Source organism: Dendropsophus ebraccatus, chromosome 11 (genome assembly GCF_027789765.1).
Source record: "Dendropsophus ebraccatus isolate aDenEbr1 chromosome 11, aDenEbr1.pat, whole genome shotgun sequence".
NCBI classification, from domain to species: domain Eukaryota; kingdom Metazoa; phylum Chordata; class Amphibia; order Anura; family Hylidae; genus Dendropsophus; species Dendropsophus ebraccatus.
The window spans coordinates 20,465,353-20,489,992 of record NC_091464.1 but is presented as its reverse complement, the minus strand read 5'-3'; the positions used below and the strand labels follow the sequence as shown (position 1 = coordinate 20,489,992).

General features: G+C 44.7%; 1 protein-coding gene across 1 annotated transcript in view; it reads left to right on the top strand.

Moving 5' to 3' along the window:
- RHOC (ras homolog family member C) overlaps positions 1–24,427 on the top strand; it is a 41,872-nt gene extending 17,445 nt beyond the window's left edge. Inside the window, exons 2-5 of the mRNA XM_069944470.1 lie at positions 15,029–15,186; positions 18,322–18,442; positions 21,053–21,183; positions 22,416–24,427. Coding sequence (XP_069800571.1) covers positions 15,031–15,186; positions 18,322–18,442; positions 21,053–21,183; positions 22,416–22,589 — 582 coding nt within the window. The 5' untranslated portion in view covers positions 15,029–15,030 and the 3' untranslated portion in view covers positions 22,590–24,427. The remainder of the gene's footprint in view (positions 1–15,028; positions 15,187–18,321; positions 18,443–21,052; positions 21,184–22,415) is intronic.
- The last annotated feature ends 213 nt before the right edge of the window (positions 24,428–24,640 follow it).

Sequence of the window (24,640 nt, the reverse complement as noted above, 5' to 3'; positions counted from 1 at the left end):
GCAATGCCCCATATAGTAGTAATGCCCCCCAGCATTGCCCCCATATAGTAGTAATGCCCCCCAGCATTGCCCCCATATAGCATATAGTAGTAATGCCCCCCAGCATTGCCCCCATATAGTAATGTCCCCCAGCATTGTCCCCATATAGTAGTAATGCCCCCCAGCATTGCCCCCATATAGTAGTAATGCCCCCCAGCATTGCCCCCATATAGCATATAGTAGTAATGCCCCCCAGCATTGCCCCCATATAGTAATGTCCCCCAGCATTGTCCCCATATAGTAATGTCCCCCAGCATTGTCCCCATATAGTAGTAATGCCCCCCAGCATTGCCCCCATATAGCATATAGTAGTAATGCCCCCCAGCATTGCCCCCATATAGTAATGTCCCCCAGCATTGTCCCCATATAGTAGTAATGCCCCCCAGCATTGTCCCCATATAGTAGTAATGCCCCCCAGCATTGCCCCCATATAGTAGTAATGTCCCCCAGCATTGCCCCTATATAGTAGTAATGTCCTCCTGTACTCCCCCATATAGTAGTAATGCCCCCCAGCATTGCCCCATATAGTAGTAATGCCCCCCAGCATTGCCCCCATATAGTAATGTCCCCCAGCATTGCCCCTATATAGTAGTAATGTCCTCCTGTACTCCCCCCATATAGTAGTAATGCCCCCCAGCATTGCCCCATATAGTAGTAATGCCCCCCAGCATTGCCCCATATAGTAGTAATGCCCCCCCAGCATTGCCCCCATATAGTAATGTCCCCCAGCATTGCCCCTATATAGTAGTAATGTCCTCCTGTACTCCCCCCATATAGTAGTAATGCCCCCCAGCATTGCCCCATATAGTAGTAATGCCCCCCAGCATTGCCCCATATAGTAGTAATGCCCCCCCAGCATTGCCCCCATATAGTAGTAATGCCCCCCCAGCATTGTCCCCATATAGTAGTAATGCCCCCCAGCATTGCCCCCATATAGTAGTAATGTCCCCCAGCATTGCCCCTATATAGTAGTAATGTCCTCCTGTACTCCCCCCATATCACCATACATACTCCCCTTTGGTTGCCCCCAATATAACTCCACCTCCCCCTTGTATGTATATTAAATTACCCCCCTCGGACCCCTTGCATTAACCCCTCAGTCTCCACAGTAATGCCCAAAGTCCGAATAATAAGTCTACGTTTAAAAAAAACAAAAACACTCACCTGTTCTCCGTTCCAGCGCTGATCGGCCTCATCCTCCTGTAGTCTGCGGCTTACAGGTCTTCTCCTACAGGCGGTGCATGATGAAATGACGTCATCACGCACGGCCCGCAGGAGAGGACGTGCGCCGTTCTTCTGTACAGGAGCAGGGAGTCCCTGCTTCTGTACGCACATTACGTAATAAGCTACAAAATGTACGTACAGGAGCAGGGATTTCGCTCCTCCTGTACTGTAGTGAGTGGCAATGCGTACATTGTACGCATTGTCACTTACTTTTCACAGTTTTGAGCGGCTGAGCATGCAGCCGTGTGTGGCGGCAGTGTGCAGGGCTTCCCTTTCAGCTGTGTGGCCGCACACCGCGCAGGTTAAAGGGAACACTGCCTGAGAATCTGACGCCCCCTCCAGGACCGCAGAAGCGGCACCTAGAGGTGAGGGGGGAGATGTGGGAGGTGAGGGGGGAGATGTGGGAGGTGAGGGAGAGATCCAGAAGGAGGGGGCGCCGCCGGGGGGGTCCGTTTTACCACCCTTAGGGAAGGGGGTTAGCAGGGGTGCTGATGATGCCGTGAGTCCGGGTGGCTTGTCGGGCCCTGCCGTGCGCCCCCTAGCGTTCGGCGCCCCGTGCGGTGGCCCGGCCCGCCCGGTTATAGAAACGGCCCTGCATTGACACGTCGGTGGATTTTGTGGACATTACGGACAGTGCATGCAATGGGTTGTTTTCTTGCCCGACATGTTTCAATATCATGCTGGCAGCGGGGAAACTCTTCGAAACGCTGTGGCTCTGTCACTACAGTGTTGTGACGATTCAGTTTCAGGCAGGGAACGAATCCATTACATTCCTTCCCTGCCCGTAACATCCGCAAATTTTCTGAGATTTTAATGCCCCCTAAATCTTTGGAAAAAATTCACACGTGCAGAATTGCGGCAATAATCCTCTAAGGAATTGTTCTGCTGTGTGTAGTCTAATGTACGTTTACACAGAGATTTACAGAAATACGGAACGGGTGAATGTAGCCGTACACTTAGGGGGCAATTATCGCTCCGTGGAATAGAGACAACGATCAGCCGATGACAGTGTCATTGGCTGATCGTTTATTTAGGTTCAAATCTAAAATCACCGGGCACCAACCACGCACCGCTACATGGAATAGGGATGCGCGACGATCTTAGCTGACAGACCGCTTAGCCAATCACTGGCCAGGACTGCCGCGGCCAGTGATAGGCTGAAGAAGCAGCGCAGGAGAAGACTTGCAACATGCTTAGGTAAAGTTAGTGTTTAAACAAGGGCTGCCCTCGCTAAACGATTATCAGGCCGTGTAATAGGCCCAGTAAACGAGCGCCGATCTAGCAGATTGGGGCTTATTTACATTTACGGCGGCCCGTGGAATAGGACCTTTAGGACATCTGTAATGTGCAACATGAAGTTTTCAGTTTGCATTTCAGCCCTACTATGCTAAAGTAGGTGTAATCTGCAGCGCAGCTAAATCCTGGCCTTATTCATGCATACCGTGTATACGGAGCTCGCAGAATGTGCTCTGTAGCACATAGGTCATATACATACATGCATGGATAGTGTGAATGTACAAAATGAGTAGATGAGATGTCAGACCTTTTCCGCATGGAACGTTAAACATGCAGCGTCTGAAACCTGTTATTTATCGTGCAGATTTTTCCTTTGGATTTCACAGCGTCCATGTAGCCAAATTAAAAATACATGGTGACTGCAGCAAAATCTGTATATAACACATGTACAAGTCTCCTCTCCGAATCCTGAACAGAGGAACTAAAAAGCCGGGAGCGCACTTGACAGAATGGTCCAATAAACGTAATGAGCTCCCTGCCAGTACACCGCGGTATACGTTGGCGTACCTTTCTGACAGGTTGACGGCAAATACTGACATACCATTAAAACAGTGTGAACACAGCCTAACTTGTCCATTCATGTCCTGAATTTTATCCATTGTTTGTTATCCTGTAAAGGGATTCTGCAATGCTTTAATGATACATTGGCGTTCATTCTATAGCATATATTCTATGTTCATGTAAGGTTGCTTCATACAGGGCAGTGCCTAATGATCGGACTTATTATAGGACGTTATCATCCTGCTGCTGTACCTCCCATCACCCCACCCTCCGGAGGTTTGTAAGTCCATTATGTACCTTCTTGTTTTGTGTGGGACAGGATGAGAGGGTTGTGGAATTCCCCAGTATGGGCCACATGCAGGAAGTGCTCACTTACAGTACATATTCCAGTTACCCCTCTGTAGAACACTCTGACCCTTATTTAGCTGGAAATGATTCAGCGTTGAATATGTACAAAACAGAACAGTCTTCCTGTATAAGGGTAAAAGGAAAACATGGGTTGTGTATAGAGGTATAAATCTAGCACATATCACAATAAACCATTGTAGTCTTCCACTATGTGTGGAAGATTCCTGAAATTGGCTATTTCTGTACCTGTGGCATCTGTCTGTACAGTACGATGACTGGATTTTCTATTAATTTAGGTATAGGGTTCAGAACATACACAGAACTGATTTTAAAGGGGTACTTTGAAAAAAAAAAATTCAATCAGCTGGTGCCAGAAAGTAACACAGACCTGTAAATTATTTCCATTGAAATGAAGAAAAAAAAAACTAAAGTCTTCCAGTACTTATCAGCTGATGTATGTCCTGCAGGAAGTGGTGTATTCTTTTCAGTCTGACACAGTGCTCTCTACTGCCACATTAGGAACTATCCAAAGTAGAAGAGGTTTTCTTTAGGGATTTCCTACTGCTCTGGTCAGTTCCTGATGCGAACAGAGGCGGTAGCATAGGGAACCATGTATGATTGGAAGAAATGCTTTGCTTTCACCAGTCTATACAGCAGCAGGAGATTTTTAAAGAGAAGTCATTTATGACTGTAAGTTCCCTGGCAGAAGTTTATACGAAAACTTTTTTTCTTTTTACTTTTCCCTCTCTCAAATACCCCTTTGACTTGCATACCTGGAACTAGGCCTGGGCCATAGACTTGGGCAAAAAATAAAGTTGTGTTGGCAAGGAGAACTTCCAGAGTCTGTATGTATTAAGGCTGTCTCCTCCATGTACACTGTGACAGCCCTGGTGCTGTGTACACACCTGCTCCACTCTTGACATGATGCAACTTTCTCACCTATCTATCTGCACACACAATATATATTATATAGCACCGTGTACACCCAACATATATTATCAGCCCCAGCAGTTGGTGGCCTAGAAAGTTTCCGCAGAGTCCTGGTGCGCTGGCAGTGTTGTTCCCAGCAGGGCTGTGGAGTCGGAGCTAGTTTTGGCTAGAGTCTGAGTCGTAAAAAATGTACCAACTCAAGCTTTAAAAAAATCTTTAAAAAATGTTTGATATGAATTTTACAAGTTTTGCTCATGAATATATATTATGAGCAACATTCTAATAGGACACTGGCCCTATTACATAAGGGCGGTCGGGGAAAGGTTGTCGGTCACTATTTGGCAGTTTTTCTGAGCTGGAAGAGTCCATTGTGTGTGTGTGTGTGTGTGGGGGGGAGAGATCTGTGCTGTTCTCTTCCTGGATGCTGGATGACTGTATATGAGCAGCAGTGTAATATGAAGATATTCTGTGTAATATAGAGGAGGAGGAGAAGACATAAGTAGTGTAGCTGTAACCTCTGATCTCAGTGTGGTGTTTTCTCTCTGGGAGAAGATTGTGTTTTTCTTCAGTGTTCTATGGCTGCAGCAGGGTGTGTGTGTGCGTGCGCGCGCTATGACTGCAGTAGGTTGTCTGTGGACTATGGCTGTAGCTGTGTGTGTGTGTGGGGCGGGTGCTATGGCTGCAGCAAGCTGTGTGTGTGTGTGCACTATGGCTGCAGCTGTGTGTGTGGGGGGGGGTGCGTTATGGCTGCAGCAAGCTGTGTGTGCGTGCTATTGCGTGCCCCCACAGTGACCTTCTATATCACTATGTGTGACCCCTCTCTATATCACTGTGTGACCCCCTGTATATTACTATGGTTGACCTCTATATTACAGGTATCTGGCATTTTTAGCAGTGTGTCTTTGTGTATGGTGAATATTTAGTTAGAAACATAGAAGACTGTCAGCAGGAAAAGACCACCTGCTCCATCTAGTCTAGTTCTGAGTAGTTCAGGACATGGAGGCTGGAGACTGGCTGCATCCGCTGCACACACAGGAGAAGCTGCTTTATATACAGTATTCCTTTATTCCCTCAGAAGTCACCCCAGGATCCTGTAGGACATTAGGGAGAAGCTGCTGAGCCAGTGTGATAAATAACTGGTATATGACCGGCCATTTATGAAGGAGTCGGTCCTGATAAAATTCAGGAGTCTGAGTCGGAGCTGCGGCTTACCGACTCCACAGCCCTGGTTCCCAGCATGCTACAATTTTACTGACTACGGTAACAAACACAAACCGATATGAGAAAGTCATGGGCAAACTTGCCGTCCCTGAACTCTGGGGCCTATTCCACGGAGCGATAATCGGCCGAATCGGGCATTATCGCTCCTTGGAATAGGGAGAACGATCAGCTGATGATCGTGTCATCGGCTGATCGTTCATTTAGTTTCAGACCTAAAATCATCGTTCGCCACCAGCGCATCGCTACGGTGGAATAGCGATGCGCGGCGACCGACGATTTCAGCAGCATAATACATTACCTGTCCAGGCTGCAGGTCTTCTCCTTCTTCCTCCCAGTCCCCAGCCGCAGTAGCTTCGGAGCGGGGCTGTCTGAACTGACAGACCGTTTAGCCAATCACTGGCCGGAACAACTGCGGACAGTGATTGGCTGAGCGGTCTGTCAGTTCAGACGGGCCGCTCCGAAGCTTCTGCGGCGCGGGACCGGGAGGAAGAAGACCTGCAGCCTGGAGAGGTAATGTATAAAACAAGGGCTGCAGGGACATCGGTAACTATGTCCCTGCAGCCCTTTCTTAACGATCATCGGGGCCGTGGAATGGGCCCAGTAAACGGTCGGCGCTCGTTTACATCGTTGATCGGGCCCTGCTCGGCCCGTAAAATAGGACCCTCTGGCTATATCTGTGTTTTCCTTTCAGCCCGAGGGCTGCATCAGACTCCTCCAGCTGCTCCAGGAGTCAAGCGTCAAACCTTTCGGCAAGTCTGCTCATCACTAGTCCTCACCCATACCAATAAGTTATCCATAAAGATAAAAGATTTACAAATGGGAACAGCAAGCTGCCAGAAGCCTTACGATTGGTACGGGGTGTTACTGCGAGAGAGGACTCTAATGTAACAATCATGCAGATGGTAGACTTGGCCTTTTGTGCTCTGGTGGAGCCTGTAAGAAGGTTACTATGGAAACTCGTCATTGTTTGCCGTGATGGTCTCCTCCATGAAGATTATACCGAGCGTTGTGTAGCACATTATTGCGAAATGCTAAAACATATCAACATAATGGAGTTTTACCAAGAAGAAAGTCCTAAAGCTCATTTTTATAAAGGTCCTGTTGATATTGGGATGAGTTTTATTAAACAGTCTTCAAGTTCTGGTGTTTAAAGGTCGCTCCACCTATACAGAGAAGTCTGCTTTTATTGGCTCCTGTCTCACCTGGTCATGGATGGTTTTGATGACCGAAGGGTCTTCTACACCACAGTGCTGTAAAGTGTATGTCCTATATTGACTGGTTATCTATAACGTAGTCAATGCGTGGATTAGGCTGGGTTCACACTAAGTTTTTGCAATGGTTTTTTTTTTTTTTTTTTTGCAAAAAAGGATTGAAAAAACTTGCAAAAAAGGATGGAATAAACATGCATTTGTGAGCATCCATTTGGATCCCCTTTTCATTGACTTCAATTATTAAAAAAAAGGATCAAAACACATCAGTTTGTTTTAACGTACACAAAAAAGTTTCTGACCTCATTTTTGTGTATGTAAAAAAAAAAAAGATGCGTTTTGATCCATTTTTTATTTTTTTATAATGTAAGAACGGATCAAAGCTGATGCACAGAAATGCACCCGTATTTCCATCTGTTGTTTTTGCAAAAAAAAATGGGTTGCAAAAATGTAGTGTGAACCCAGCCTTATTTTTTTATGCTTAAGCGAATGTACCACTATAAATGCTTTTCAAATCACCTGACAGCAGTCGCCGCTGCGCGCATTGTAATAGTGTTGTCCATTCTTCCCATCGCCTCCCAGTTCCTGAGATGATCTCCGGTTTGTAAGCACATGTCCAGTTTGGTTTACTGGGAGGGCCTTGTGTGCATCCCTAATTCTTCCCCTAGCTATCCCAGCTCAGCCATACCTGTGTAAGGCATCTCCATCTGTGCCCTGTTGTGTCCATAACGGAGGTGTGCTGCATCGGTTTCTGATACCTATTATTTACCTGTACCTGTCTTGAGGATTCTTTCTTCTCCTGATCATTTCTGTACCGTACTAACTCTCCTGTGACTGACCCAGATTGTTGACCCTGCACTGCCTGCCTTGACGTACTTACCTGTTCTTGATTCTGCTTTAGCCTGACTCCTGTGTACTACGCTGTCTCTTCACGCAAATGTTAATTTCCTGTGACTTGGCAGAACCAGAATAATTACTTGGATAGGAATATAAACTCGATATATAAAGGACAGATCCTTGATCTAGATCCCGTAATTGCTGTGTAATTTGGCTATCCATATGGCAGGCAATTAATATAGTCAGCTAAACAATGGCAGATTGCAGTTGTCATGATCACCGGATTGTCTGCCAGTCTTGATTAACATCTCATCATATCTAATAGGAGAATAATTGAAAGGTCTGTCTATTTGGAAACCCTGATCATTTCCCAGGCTTGACATGCCAGTTTGTCAATTGTAGCGTTTGACCTTTTGACAAAGTCCTGAATGGCTGGTCCCATAGTTTAAAATAGCGTGCATATTGGAAGGCAGCTCCACGTACTGGTCTTAGTCTGCAGAAAACAGTACATGTACTGCACATTCACTAATGCACCATTATAAGATTAGTGTTTCAAGCAATATTTTCTTTTGAGTACATCTTATAGGGGTTATCCAGCGCCACAATAACATGGCCACTTTCTTCAGACAGTACCGCTCTAGTCTCCAGTTCAGGTGTGGTATCATCAGGAACCATCTGAACTGTGCTCCGGTTCCCGTGTAAGGCGCCGTTCTATCCACTGGTACCGGGCTGGGGCTGAAGCACAGGAGGCGGGCTGGCCCGCCCAGTGGGAGGAATTTCCCTCCCCTCTATGACGCGGCTCCATTAGAATCATAGAGGAGCGGGGGATTCCTTCTCCTGTGCTTCAGCCCCCGCCCGATATAACTTTAAAGGGGTACTCTGGCATTTTTATTTTTATTTTTTTGTCAGAAAGTAATACAGATTTGAAATACAGTGCCTCTATGGGGATTCGCTACTGCTTTGGACACTTCCCGAATTGGACAGAGGTGGCAGCAGAGAGCACTGAGTCAGACTGGAAAGCTACACCACTTCCTGTAGGACGTACAGTAGCTGATAAAGTACTGGAAGACTTTAGATTTCTAATCTGTATAACTACAAATCTGTATAACTTTCTGACACTAGTTGATTTGAAAGGAAAATCTGAACACCCTGCAGCCAATCACTGAGGAGAAGTATAGATAAAGATATATATGTGTGTGTGTGTGTGTGTGTATATATGTATGTGTATATGTGTGTGTGTATAATATATATATTTAATATACAGGTTTGTGAGGAGACCCGATGGTGATAGTATGTGTCAAAATCCACAGTCTCTTTCAGAGTGGTTGAATGAACCCATACATTCTGTGCGAGCAGACTTGATCCATCTTGTTGCCGAGAGTAAATTTGATATCTTAGATCAATAATGTGTTATAAGTAGAAGCTAATCTGCTTTTAAAAGGAATGTGGTTGGAATTCTATGAATGCGTCTCTCGCTGGAGGTCGGTGCACACTTCCTGTCTGGATGAATAAAATGGTCTGAAGAAATCCAACCACTTAGAGCTTGGATTAGATTTCACTCAAAAAATGTTTTGTTTTGTTTTTTTTTTTCATTTTTTAAAATTTCTCTTTAGTGTAAAGTTTCATTCAGATAAAGATGACCATTGTTTCTCCTCGGCAATAAACCTGTTCTTTCATATACACAACTTTCCCAATATTACGGTAGCATACGAAGAACAAAGATGGTCTTATTTCTATCATTTGTTGTCACTGATATGCCTCATCCAATCTAGTCACATAGTTTTCTTGCTAAGTCCACACCCTCTGACCTTTATGTATGTGCTGTCATACAGAAAGTGGTAGTGCAGGTAAAGCGTGAGTAAGTGTCACAGGAGGAGGAAGGCGAGGCAAGAGCTGCAGGTAATAAATGGCTCTGTGCTACTTTTTATATATATTCTGCACCAGAGTTCTGTTTACCTTGCTATGTTGCTTAGCTTTTTAGTTACTTTTTTTTTTATTGACTTTTTTGTAGTCTATACTGCTGTCTGTTCTTCCGCCACGGCTCAGATTTCTTCATTACAGGTTGTGAAATTTAGCCAAGGTTATGTAACTTTGGATGAAGTCCACGCCTGTCTCTGATAACAATACAGGTAATTTTCCATCCCCTTTGTCTTCTTGGGCTGAATCTACATTTCAGGACAGTGTTTATATATATATATATATATATATATATATATATATATATATATATATATATATATATTATAATATTATAAACACACATATACACACACACAAACAAGTAGCATGTTACTCCCTGCTCTGTGCATGATCTTCCTTCCTCAGGGCTATAGAAGACATGCGGTATAACTGGACAGGGTACATGGCTTACAGGGAGCAGTCTTTCTAAGAGTAAAGCTGTCAGCTGCAAAGTCAGTCAAGTGGTGTTTCCGTAGTAAAAGGCAATAGGGTTACTGAAACTGCAGCTTGACTGAAGCCGTGTTGGAGAGAAAGTGAGTCAGCAGGAGTTTACCTTCAGCTGGTCATAATCCGAAAATAACTGCCAGCTAAAGACTTAACCCACCCATCTCCTCAACGTGTACCAGCAAATATATAGGTAAAGGAGAACTCCGGTCAAATCCAAAAATCCCAGGTGTAGAGGGGGTGGGGGGAACATAAAGAATTCATACTTGCCTGTCTCTGTGCCCCCATAGTCAGACACCCCCCTCCCCCCTCTCCAACCTGCCGTGCAATAGTAACTCCTCCCCTCAGTGGCACACCAGGCCTGGGGACAGACCATTCCGAAGCGGCACATCAGCGGGGGTAGGTGGTGCCTGTGCACACATACAAAGGGGGAAAAAATATATATATATATTAGGGATGGTCCGAACAGAGTTCGGTTCGGTAATGATTCCCGCTGTCTGCCCGCTCCATGGAGCGGGCGGACCGCCTGGAAAACTGGGATACAGCCACAGCCATAGGCTGTAACCCAGTTTTCCAGGTGTTACTCCCGCTGTATCCGCCCGCTCCATGGAGCGGGTAGACAGTGAGAATCTGCTGACGAGCGTTCGGGTTCATACGAACCCTAACCTCTGCAGGTTCGGACCATCCCTAATAAATATATATATATGTCATGTGTGTATGTCATCTATATAGCACTTTTATGCTATATAGCATGGTACACTTAACTGTATAGGATGCCATTGCATATAACATGGACAATTTACACAGAACCTAAAGGTCCCCATACACGTTTAATAATGATCATTTGGCAGTCGGTTATTTCTCCCGCCTACTGCCCATCCTCCCCACACAGAGGGGCATTCGGCACTGCTTAGTATTCCTGTATTCTCTACAGCAGTGCTTCTCAATTCCAGTCCTCATGGCTCACCAACAGGTCACGTTTTGAGGATTTCCCATACAAAGAACAGCTGTGATAGTACCTGATGCACCTGATACCTGAGGAGTATAATTATATCACCTGTGAAATACTAAGGAAATCCTCAAAACATGACCTATTGGTGAGGCCTGAGGACTGGAATTGAGAAGCACTGGTCTACAGGGAAGAAAAGTCGCTGTGCGAGAGTTTACACTTTACAGCAGCCTCCTCTTATCATCGCAGTCACAACAGGAAGTCTCAGCTTAGCTTTAGACCTAGTAGTAAGATTCCCAAATATAAACCTATTATATGAATCACTTCCTTTCACAAGAGGAAATGTTTCATAAATCGAGCCGTGCAGATTCGGGGAACTTAGCCGTATACTGTTCTAGTCAGAGTAGGAAGAGATTGCAGGTACAGGGCTGCAGATCATTACGTTCAGTAATTATGGCCATAGTTGGCATTAAACAATGGCTGTTAGCACAGAATGGCCGTTGTTTATACAGCGAGGAACATAGCCTATAGGTTAGTTTTTGAATAGACTTTTATGACTATATTTGTGCACACTAGTTCAAAGGAGAACTCCGGGCTGGGGGGATTTTTGGCAGAATGCTTGGGAGGGGGAGGATGAAAGATGTAACATGCTCCCCCGCTCCAGCGCTGGTGCTGTTATCCTGCAGCTAAAGTCCACTAGACGATCAGAGAGCCCATCCTATAGGAGAGAGCAGCGACCGCTCCTATTACGCGGAGAGACGCACAGCAAACCGTCGCCATGCTGATTGTGTTGTTTTAGCATGTTCAAAGATCACGATCAGCTGACATGCATGTCGGCTGATTGACCTCTCAACAAGCCGTATTACATCAAGCGATTGTTGGCCGGAGCGGTCGGTAATAAGCCAGGTACGGACGATAATCGCTTCATGTAATAGGGCCTTTCTTCTGCCCAGCATGCTGCTACTATCCCCCACTGTACAGGTTTTGGACATCAGGTGCGGGTGTGGTTTAGATCAAACGGTGAGGCGCCCCCTGGTTGTTGGTGAGGCGCCCCCTGGTTGTTGGTGAGGCGCCCCCTGGTTGTTGGTGAGGCGCCCCCTGGTTGTTGGTGAGGCGCCCCCTGGTTGTTGGTGAGGCGCCCCCTGGTTGTTGGTGAGGCGCCCCCTGGTTGTTGGTGAGGCGCCCCCTGGTTGTTGGTGAGGCGCCCCCTGGTTGTTGGTGAGGCGCCCCCTGGTTGTTGGTGAGGCGCCCCCTGGTTGTTGGTGAGGCGCCCCCTGGTTGTTGGTGAGGCCCAGCTGAGGAGCCAGTCACTGTATTCTGCACAGTCCTTTTGCTGTTTGCAAAAATCTCCATTTTTAGCAACATTATTATTTATTTTGTACTTACCTTATTAGTATATAGAGCTTGGAGGATGGGTAAAAAGGTAGCCCTAGCATTATTTTTTACCTTTAAATGGACTTTCACCACAGATAGTGAGGCCCAGGCACCCTCATAGTCAGTCTGGTGAGGCCCAAGCATTGCCTTGGTCTGTTGGGTGAGGCTCCAGTAGAAAAAGTTTGAGAAGTGCATTGACTATAGTACGGAAACCACACCGAGGATAAAGAACCTTACCATCATCCTCAGTTCCCCAAGCGCTATAGGGGGATGTCGGCAGGTTAGGTTCTGCAAACCTGCTAACAGTTTCCCTTTAAAGACTATATAAAGTTTACACTAGACCAGTCAGGTTGACCTCTCCAGTGTAATGTTGCCTTCCTGAGGAACTCTTTTAACTACATCATGCCACTTTCGGGGAGCCCCAATCAGGCCTCCCATGTAATTCCTGGCTTTCACAATACTGTGAACACATTGGGAGGGATTTATCAAGACTCTATCTGTTCTCTGGTCTTTCCTAAATCGCCACCCCCATGTCCTATGCTCGAGTTATTTAGAGGCAAATCTTAAGTGTGTACAGTGTCAGAAATCTATATAATAAATCCCTCCGCTGTATACAAACGGTCTATGGCTCAAATCAATAGTAAACTCTTTATCCTTGTACTTCTTAGGATACGTCAGTGAACTATTCCTTTATCTCTTTTATTTTGATGTCGGTCACTGAAGCTTTGGGATATTTGCTCCTGCTGTTTACTTCTAATCACTATAAGCTTTTAATGGGTAGAATTGTGTAAATAATATACGTTTGGATGTGAATAGTGTGGAAGGTATTACAAGAAGCAAGACAAAGTGCAATAAAAGACTTACCAGCAGTGCCGGACTGGCCCACCAGAGGACCGGACAATCTTCCGGTGGGCCCCCAGCTTTAGAACCTGCATGCACACTGATTGAAATGTTGTTTCTCACTGGTTCTTCATTGGTGGGCCCCCAGGATCATTTCCTCTGGTGGGCCCCAGATACGACACTGCTTACCAGTACAGCCATGGTACTTAGCACTGTGTTCTGCCATAGTTTCATCTGTTCTTTTCAAACTCTTCTTTTTTTTTTTTTTTTTTTTTTTGCAAAGTCCTAAACCTGTTAACACGAGAATATTTTAGGCAATACTTGCTACAGCACGGTGTTTCAGGCCATACACCCTTCATCAGCATACCATGTTATTGTATGACTCCACGTAAGGGCAAAATCTATGCAAAAATTAAAGTGCCTTTCTATCACCCTAAAGAAAAGACTGACTGCAGTTTCCACATTCAGGTTTTTAAAGCCAAAGCCCAGAAGAGATTTAGACAAGCAGTGTTTTAAACAATTCCCATCTGTGATGTGAGCCTATGTGATTTATAAAAATTTTTGTATTTTCTTTTGCTGCAAGTCCAGGCATGGCCATATTTTTTTGTATTCTTTTGTTGCAAGTCCTGGCATGGCCGTGTTTCTGACTACCAAGATTGACAGCTATCAGTTTGGGTCATGGTCAGGCTGGGACTTGCAGCCATAGCATGAATGCAGAAAGTTATTGGTTTCACTCCTATTTGGTGACGTGAGAGAGAATGTTGAGGTTGACCACGTATATGAGGTGGTTGGGAGACCTGGTTTACAAAGATGGTTGCAGGTGCCACCTCTGAATCCTGCAAGAATCTATGGCACATCGTGAAACAATGCCATAAATCTCTATAATAGGCTGCAAATCCTAATCAATGGAGGTCATACCCCTCCGCAGCGTGCCATCCCCCTTCCCTTGCATCAGGCGAGCAAGATGTAGATCTGCAAAAAGGTGCAAACTTTTACAAACTTCTGCCTTGGCGCAAATTATAAATCCCCACCTATATTTATATTTCTTCTTGTATTTAAAGGGATTTATACATGAGAGAATCTTAGTTTTTTATGCCCTTTTTGGGCATATTGGTATCATAGTCGTTCCCTGCTCCAAATCCTCTCTACGAACCAGAGACACTGAGAGGGTCGCCTTTTTTGTAGACTCAAGATGTCCTCGTATTAACAAAACCGGCCTATCCGCTAAATGGCTGCCGTGTAATACATACAATACTTTGTAGTTGCCTCTGCAGGGGAAATCCATGGCTGACACCATTTTCCAAAGGAAGATTGGCTTCAAATGAATCTTCAGTAAAGCCTGTGCAGCCATTTTGTATCACTGTTTTCCACAACAAAACATTTTTTGAAATTAAGCAGGTTAAAGAAGAAGTTCGGGCAAAAAGAAAAATCTGCTGCGTGCAGGGGGTGCGGAAACCTAATAAAGAAGCTATACTTACCATCCATCCAGCGCCACATCACACTCACTGACCCCTACCGGGCTCTTGCATCTCCCTCTCCTTGCAATGTCACGACCTGAGCTCAGGAATGCCTGGCCAGCTAGTCAGCGACTAGGACAGGAAACCACTGTAGTCACTGACTGAGCTGGCCCTTTCTACTGGGTTGTGACGACACTGGAGCCCCACAGTAGTTAGAGAGCCTGTGACACAGCACTGGGGTGGAGCTGGGATGGGTAAGTAGACCTTATTTTCCTGCACCCCACTGCCTGCAGCACGTTTTTTTGTTTTTTTTTCTTTCATTTTGGTTGTAGTACCCCTTTAGAGATTGTCCTCTAACAGGATGTTCTGTGAATAACTGAAACCTCTTATTCTCTTTGCAGCAATGGCGGCTATTCGAAAAAAGTTGGTAATTGTTGGAGATGGAGCATGTGGGAAAACCTGTCTGCTAATTGTGTTTAGCAAGGACCAGTTTCCTGAGGTGTATGTGCCTACGGTGTTTGAGAATTACATTGCTGATATCGAAGTAGATGGAAAACAGGTGAGTGCCTATGGACTGTAGTGATGGAACCACATGGTGTTGTTTTTTGTTTTGTTTTTTAGTGCAGCATCTCACTTGAATATTTTTGGTTTTGGGTGACCTTTAATCTTTTGTTAGAGAATTTATTTCATATTTGATGTTTTCACTTACAATGAACATGGAGAAATTTTGTTTTCAAATGTGTTACCGCCATGAATAGCAGGGCTGGATATCCCATTGGGCAGGGTAGGCGGCTGCCTACAGCAACACAAACATTCAGTTTCCCCGCTCCCAGCATATTATCATGCCGGGAAACACTTCAATACATGGATTCCCCATCCGTGCCATCCTTCACAAAGCGGAATCCGCCTCCTGAGAATATCAATGAGTCTATGGGACAGGCAGAGTCCGCCGCACAGCCAAAAATTCTGCCGCATATTCTGTAGTGGGAACATACCCAAAGCTGGTAGGTTTTCTAATACATCGAGCAAATGTACACAACAAATATGGTGTAAAAAGGCTGTATTCTCACATCTAGGTTTAATGCTGCTTTTTATACAGTTTTCAGAGCCAATACGAAAGGAGAACCTACACTTATTTATTTTTGATCCATGCATTCAGCCTAACATTATCCCAGACAACCCTTTTAAGTATTGTTTAAAATATAAACAGGTTAGGGTACGTTCATACTTATGGTGGTGTAGATTTAACAAATATAAATAAATAGTCAATATGTAAAGCAGATGAAGTATGTGTTCAGGTTTATGGCAGTTTTAGTGGTAGTCTTTCATTCCTTTTTAAATCCGCTTCTGACTTTAGCTCAAAAGCTGAATGAAAAAAAAAATTAAAGAAGGACTTGTACTTTTCCTTACTGGCACTTCAGTTACATAAAAAAAAACCTTGTCATTAAATTCTGTTTGGGTGAAAAAACTCCTCTGCATTATGATGCAATTTTTGCTTAAAGCTAACGTACCATTAGGTATATTGCTGCGAATTTTTACTTTAATCCGTGATGTCGCAGGGATGCCGGTGGTCCTTTTTTTAAAAAAAAATTTGCCTCCCCTTTCCCATGCTTTGCCCCGGTCTTTTCCCGAGCACCACCCTGGAGCACTGAGGGCAGCCCCGCCGGCCCCCAGTGTGACGAAACCCCCTCCCCTCTGTGACGCTGCTCTATTAGAATCAGTGGAGCCGCATCAGGTGGGAGAGGATTAGGGATGGTCCGAACCTGGTTCGGGTCGGGTTCGTACGAACCCGAACTCTTTGCAATGATTCCCGCTGCCTGGCGGCTCCATGGAGAGGGTGGATACAGCGGGAGGACCGCCTGGAAAATTGGGATACAGCTATAGCCGTAGGCTGTATCCCAGTTTTCCAGGCGGTCCTCCCGCTGTATCCACCCGCTGCACGGAGCGGGCAGACAGCAGGAATCTGATGCCGAGCGTTCGGGTTCATACGAACCCGAACCTCGTAAGATTCGGACCATCCCTAGAGAGGATATTGCCACACTAGGGACGGCAGGCCTGCCTCCAGTGCTATGAAGTGGTCCTCGGGAAAAGACATGTCACCAAGCGCGGGTAATGGTAGGCAATTAAAAAGGGACTGCACTACTGGCATCCTCACGCCTACACTGATCAATTATGGTAAAAGTAGTTGCAGTGATGTATGTACTGTACATCACTACAAAAAAGTGTGTGTAAAAAAAAAAAAATTTAAAAAAGTGTGTGTGTGTGTGTGTGTATATGTATATATATATATATATATATATATATATATATATATATATATATATATATATATATATATATATATATATATATATTTATATTATATTTCTTTAAAGCAGGGGTACTCAACAACTTTTAGTGAAGGTCCACTTACCGGGGTCTATAGTCAGGTGCAGGTCAGAGCTGAACATCAGTAGGAAACGGGTTTTGTTACTTTTCACAAAGTTCAACTATTTACATACAGAATTGCTGCTTATTAGCAGGAAAACTGGCATTTTTTCTCTCACTAGCCCTTTGATATAAGGTACAAAGGGGGTGACTGCCCTGGTAGTATATAACCCCCCCTGTTGCTCCCCCAGTAGTATATAGCCCCCCTGTGAGCTACGCCCAGTAGTATATAGCCCCCTGTAGTATATAGCCCACTGTGAGCTTCCCCCTGTAGTATATAGCCCCCCCTGTGAGGTCCCCCCAGTAGTATATAGCCCCCCTGTGCGCTTCCCCAGTAGTATATAGCCCCCCTGTGCGCTGTCCCCCAGTAGTCTATAGCCCCCCAAGTAGTATATAGCCCCCTGTGCTCTCCCCCTGTAGTATATAGCCCCCTGTGAGCTTCCCCCAGGAGTATATAGCCCCCCAGTGCGCTCTCCCCTTATAGATGGCCTCAGACAAAAAAACAACCCACAACTCACCTAGCACCTCGTTCCCCCGCTGCGGCTGTCTTCTTCTTTCCTCCTGGTCCGGCCCCCGGTTGATACGCGCTCTGTAGGGATGTCCCGGGGATTCCCCAGCAGAGCGCGCACCAGTGACCTCAGTGTATGCCGCCGGCCTGAACTTCCGGTAGAGCAGGCCGACGGCGTACACCGAGGTCACTGATGCGCGCTCTGCTGGGGAATCCCCGGGACGTCCCCAGAGAGCGCGTATCAGCCGGGGGCCGGACCAACACTGCCCCCAGCCCCACAGGCGTACTGACATTTAAGGACAGCACGCCTATGGGACGGGAGGCAGTGCGGTGGGGAGCGGGACCTCCTAACTGCCACGGATCCGGTCCGTCCCGGGCGGTTAGGAGGTCTGACCAGGGGTCCGGACAGCTGGCCTCCGCGGTCCGCCAGTTGAGGACCCCTGCTTTTAAAGATTTATTACATTTACCAGATTAGTTTCAGTTCAGATCTTGCTATGCGTGTCTACTGTATACAAATCAATCTTGCTTATGAGAGAATGGTTAACCAAAATGCTGTCTTGGAAAGTTTACATTTTAATTGCATGGCTCTTAGCCGGATTTTCCAATTCTTCTTGGTATTTGTGCCAGTTATACAGTCTGAATGCGCTAAATGCTGAGCACCTCTCAAGTTCCACTTTTCTCTTTATCTCTCCTGCTCATTTCTAATCCTATAATCCTTCCTCTCCTTCTGTGCAAACTAATTAGGTTATTTCAATGTAGGTGGAACTGGCTCTGTGGGACACAGCAGGACAGGAGGATTATGACAGACTGCGCCCACTCTCATACCCTGATACCGATGTTATTCTGATGTGTTTTTCAATTGACAGCCCAGACAGTTTAGGTAAGAAAACCCATACACCTGAGATAACAACATGGAAGAGGTGATTGGAGGGGGAATGTAAGACTGTTTATATCATTGCATGCTGTATATATACAAGAGCATAAAGCAATGCACAGTTTTCTCCTCTGTTTATCCATTCTAACATTTTGTAAAAAAAAACAAAACAAAAAACAACCTTAAATCAATGTACCTCCGGTACATTGATTTTGTAAATTTTTACATGGATAAACCATCACCAGCACGGGGATGCCGATGCAGTGTTCCTTTTTTCATTGATCCACGGCTCAGTTCCCGCGTACGGCATCGGTCTATTACCGGGTGCCTGCTGGGGTGAAGCACTGGAGTCGTGCTCGTCCATCCGCCCCCAGTGTGATGCGGCTCTATTGATTCTAATGGAGCCGTGTCACAGAAGGGAGGGTGTTTCGTAACACTGGGGGCTGCCTCCAGTGCTTCACCCCCGGCAGGCACCTGGTTATAGCACTGGGCCGCGGTTCAAAAAAGGACCGCGTCACCGGCATCCCTGCGCCAGTCTATCCATGTAAAAATAAAAAAAACAACAATGTACTGGTGGTACATTCGCTTTAAGAACTACTGTGTGGCTATGTTACCACAATTTTTATTTTTATTTTATTTTTTCCATTATTGACAATATTTCTTTTTTTATGGATGTCGTCTTGACCATCAATAATTTACATATAAATAGACTTGTTTTGGTGAAAAAATTGCACTAATCCAAAAAAGGCTGCAAAATGGACAAAAAAATTCATTGTGGGAACATAGTCCTTGAGTGTAAAGTTAAGAGAACACTATTAAGCCATTGGGAATCACCCCAATGACTTGTGATTCAGGCAGTGTAAAAGTGATGACAATCTCCCTTTAAAGGGAACCAAACCTGACGATTTAGGGTTCCAAGTTAGAATAATGATATGAAGCATGCGGCAGCGTTTCCTACCATGTAAAACACTTGTTTGCCGCTGTCTCCATCTCCCAGAAAAATGTAGTGTTATTCCTCCCAGCAGTGTATGCAAATCAGCCCTAACTAGTCATGTGGGCGGTGTCTTTCCCTCAACTAGTCACAGCTCCAGGGCTGTAATCCCTCCCCTCCACACTGTAATGCCACCTCTGAATGATGTAGCAGGCTTGTGGCCTGTCAATCATGCTCAGAAAGGTGTAATTACAGTCAGAGAGAAGTAATAACAGTCTGGGAGCTGTGACTAGTTGAGGGAAAGACACCGCCCACATGACTAGTTAGGGCTGATTTGCATACAAACTAGTCATGTGGGCGGTGTCTTTCCCTCAACTAGTCACAGCTCCCAGACTGTTATTACTTCTCTCTGACTGTAATTACACCTTTCTGAGCATGATTGACAGGCCACAAGCCTGCTACATCATTCAGAGGTGGCATTACAGTGTGGAGGGGAGGGATTACAGCCCTGGAGCTGTGACTAGTTGAGTGGAGAGACAACGCCCACATGACTAGTTAGGGCTGATTTGCATATATTGCAGGGAGGAATAAAACACAATTTTGGGGAGATGGAGACAGTGGCAAACAGGCAGTTTAGATGGTCTGAAGCACTGCAGCATGCTTCATATCATTATTCTAACTCTGAACTAGAGATGAGCGAACCGGGTTCGGGTTTGAGTCCATCCGAACCCGAACGTTCAGCATTTGATTAGCTGCGGCTGCTGAACTTGGATAAAGCTCTAAGGTTGTCTGGAAAACATGGATACAGCCAATGACTATATCCATGATTTCCACATAGCCTTAGGGCTTTATCCAACTTCAGCAGCCACCGCTAATCAAATGCTGAACGTTCGGGTTCGGATCGACTCGAGCATGCTCCAGGTTCTCTCATCTCTACTCTGAACCCTAAATCATCATGATTGGTCACAACAGCAACGGCCTTCTGTCCATTGCTCTGTGCAATAGGAGCGGCGGCAACAGCAGACCCCCGCTTTCTCCCAACAACCCCCTCCCCCGCTTGCTGTCTGTGCATGTAACAGCACAGGCAGCAAGTGGGAAATGAGGAGAAAGCGATCGCTGACCTGACGGGTCGGCACTCGCTTCCTTCTACAAATTGTGCCGTGTAATATGGCCCTTATTCAAGGCTTACCAGAAAGTGTATGTTTGTTTCTTTTGCTTTCTCGTGTAGATGGATAGATTGACTCCCATACACCACTATCCCCATTGGGCTGGTTGAGATTGCCACCTCTCCAAGCAGTGTAAAGGTCCCTACACACTTTGATCGGCAGTCGCAGTGGATTCAGCCATTAATATAAGGTGTTTGGGTGTCTTCTAGAACCACCACCACCAACATTGGGGTCTACCTATAGAGAACCCAGGCACGTTCGGCTGTGCCCAATATTTGTGTATGCGGAAGACAGGCATTGGACAGGCAACATAACTGACGGTCAGACAATCCTTTGGCCATCGGTTATTGATGTGTATGGGGCCTTAACAGTCTTACCTTTTGAGCTTTACATAGTCTGTGTGTTGGCTACTCTCTGACACGGCACATACAGCAGGAATAAGCCTATGAGCCTTTATCTTGCCTATGTATAGGTTTTACTTGCCGCACATGTTTTCTAATGATGTTTTCTTTAAAACAGAGAACATTCCAGAGAAGTGGACTCCTGAAGTAAAACATTTCTGCCCTAATGTTCCCATCATTCTAGTAGGGAACAAAAAAGATCTTAGAAACGATGAACACACCCGAAGGGAACTTACAAAGATGAAACAAGTAAGAAAAGACTGAATATTAAAATGCTAAATATAATTCTTTATCTGGTTTGGGCAACGCTTCTGTCCCTTAGCATGTGCGGATCAGCTGTTATTACCGGAGAAGCAGCCATCCCATGTCTTCCAGACAGACATATCTGTATTGCAGTTCTGTCCAGGTGGTATTCCAGCCCACTCCGGCATCAGTGACATCTATTGTAATGTCAAAAGCAAAAGCAACACTCACTACTATACTCATTGTATATAGATAGATAACCAAGACTATGCAAACAATTTACTAGACAGATACATTGGAATATTATTATTATTTATTTATTTTTTATTTATTTTTATTATCTTAATAATGATAATAATAATGATAACAATATAATATTGTAGAATTTTTGCATTGATGATTGCAAACAGTCCTTTTTTACTTTCATGTTTGGGAGATTTCCTTCCATATGTAGTGCCTAAAAACGTAAAGACGGACTCTAGTCTACCTTTTCATTAAATTGCCCCAGAGCTTCTCCAATATACAACAATAAAAACACACGTGCGCACACACACTCTACCTCCATAATGTAATAACAGTTTATAATAAACTAATAATTTAAATTATGTTTGCAATTTATTTTTTTATTTTTATCATGCTGTAAAACAAACCTATACTTACTTGTATCCAGGTCCAGTCTCTTGAAGGCAGCTTTTTAGTCTTGTGCTGGTAAAAAGAGACTAAACACAGTAAGTAATTTGACTGTCACAACTTAATGGGTCCATCAATCTGTACTGGCCGAGACTTTCTGCGTTTTTAGTCTTTTTTTTTTTTTTTTTTTTTTTTTTCTTCTCCAACCAACACAAGCCTTAAAAGCTGCCTTCAGGAGTCTGGACCTGGATACAAGTTAGGGCTGTATTACACAATTTCTGTACAGATTAGAGTTCTTACCCTCTGTTACTTCTGGTTCAGCGTTGCACTGCTTAGTAGTGCCAAAAACATCCCTACGAGGGGCCAGTGCAGCCAGTCACTAGTCTCATCTGTTATGTGCAGAGCAGACTCTCCTTCCCCGACAGTGAACAAACTCTACAAAAGCCTGGAAACCCTCTGTAACAGATCTGTATTTGTAGATTACCCCAAACTTCACCCCTGTATAGCAGATGAGTATGCGTAACTCGTGAAGAAAACTTGATAAGGGGGGAGTGTACATGTGTACTGTTCAGAGATGGCAGAAAATTCATTTTTTGGTGTCTCTATAGGAGCCAGTCAAGCCAGAAGATGGCAGAGAAATGGCTAATAGAATAAATGCCTTTGGTTACCTCGAATGTTCGGCTAAGACAAAGGATGGAGTCCGGGAAGTGTTTGAAATGGCAACACGGGCAGCACTGCAAGTCCGAAAGCATAGGAAGAAACAACGCTGCTCCATCCTATAAGTGAAGCCCTAGAACCTTTCTGGAAAGAAGAATAGAAGAACAAAGCGAGTAGCCTCTTCTGCTGCTGCACCACCTGCCGTACAATGCCAGAGACTTCAGCAGCAGAGAGCTATATGCACCGTTTGTACTGTAAATGTATGTATCAATGGTTTTGTTTCATTTGTTTCTCCACATAAACGTCTATCTAGAGTCTGGCACAAGTGAGATTGTAGGAAAGTCTTCAGGAAGCATCGAATGTACTTGCAGTGCCTCCTTCTCTACCCATAGTCTATATCCCTAAACAGTCTTGTTTTTGAAGTGAAAAGCACATGTGGGATTCTGGGAGTTTGATATTTTTTTTTTTTTTTTTTTCCTGTGCCATAATTTTTTTTTTTTTAGAACCTTTTTTGATCTGTTTTTTTTTGTTTTGGTTATCCCCTTCTAAAATGGCTACGATGAGCGGCATGGGAGTAACACTGGAATAAGGAAGAATGGGTCTGCTGTACTTGCATAGCACAATATGATCAATAAGCAAGTTGCACTATCCTGTTCCCCAGGTCATAGTCTCTGTGCACCTTCTTGTCTCTGCGCACCGTTATGTTTTCCCAGCTCTAGTGATGTCACATCTTTCGCCCAGCTGACTATCCTTGCTACTTAACATGACTTCTTTCAGTCTTCTCACATTACACATACCCGTCACTTCTGCTAAGGATTTTATATGCCCTTCCCTATAAATATGCTTTTTTTTTTTTTTCTTTTGACCCACAGAATGTTTCTGAAAACTCTACTGACAATGTTAGTTTTGTATATTTCATAGTAATCTTCTCGTGATTATAATAGTTCAGACATAACAAGGAGCCATTGTTGTGTTCGAACATGCCCACATGTCACAAGATTACCGTGTACCACTTGAAACATGCCCCCATACCGAGAGGGCTTCACAGTCTAGAAGTAGGACAGGACGTTAAGCTTTCACATGGAGCTTGTTGAACTCTTCCCGGTTTGTTTCCTGCCCCCCGCCCCAGCCCTCTGCCCGGTTTGTTTCCTGTCCCCCCCCCCTTCCTGCCCCCGCCCCAGCCCTCTGCCCATCGCTCACTTCTTAGAATGTGTGCCAAAATCGCACCGTCTCCGTGTACCCGCTATTTCAGCCTATACTCCTATAAGCTTCTACTAAACGTGATTGAGTGAACACTTACTTGGCTCTTAGTGGGAACCAGGGACATATCACTGCACAAGGGGATTGTTTTATATTCATGTAATACAAGCGTGTATCGGAATAATATTAGGGATTAGTGGGGTTAGAGACAAGCCCCATTGTCCTTGTAATAAGGCACAACGGAAACCATGTACTTTGTGTTTGTGGTTAATCTACCAGCAGGTTATTCTACATAAGAATGGAGGAGATCAATTTTTTTTTTACATAGTATATTAAATTATACTTTAGTGAACAACCCCCCCCCCACCCCCACACACTATTGCTAAGTAACGCACACATTATACACCAGCATTTTTGATAGATGGATTTACCAATTTGCAGAACCCACCTGTCTCTGTGCTTTGTCTACTGATTTTTTTTTATTTGTGGTCATGCTTTGTACAGGAATAATTCAGACTAGCTTTATCTACTCGAGACCTTCAGCTTGTGTTCCACATTTCTGCCTTTTAAAATTCCTTTATAAAAATAAAGCTTCTAATTGTAAAATAACTTTTTGTTTGTCCGTCTGGTTTTGTATTCTGTTTTCTGCCTGACTGCCTGTAAAAGTTTGCCGTGTGACTCTTCAAATGTAAAAAAAAATAAATAAAGAAAGAAAAATAAACACATGTACAATGAGAAAAATAAATGCAAACTGGTATTTTAATCTGTGTGTTAATTCTTGGGAGAGATTTTAGTGGTTTAATATACTGGACATGCAACATAAATATACAGTGGTGCCTTGGATTACGAGCATAATGCGTTCCAGGACCGTGCTTGTACTCCAAATCACTCTTAAAGTGACTCTGTACCCACAATCTGACCCCCCCCCCCCCCCCCCCAAACCACTTGTACAGTCAGTTTTTAATCCAAGATCTGT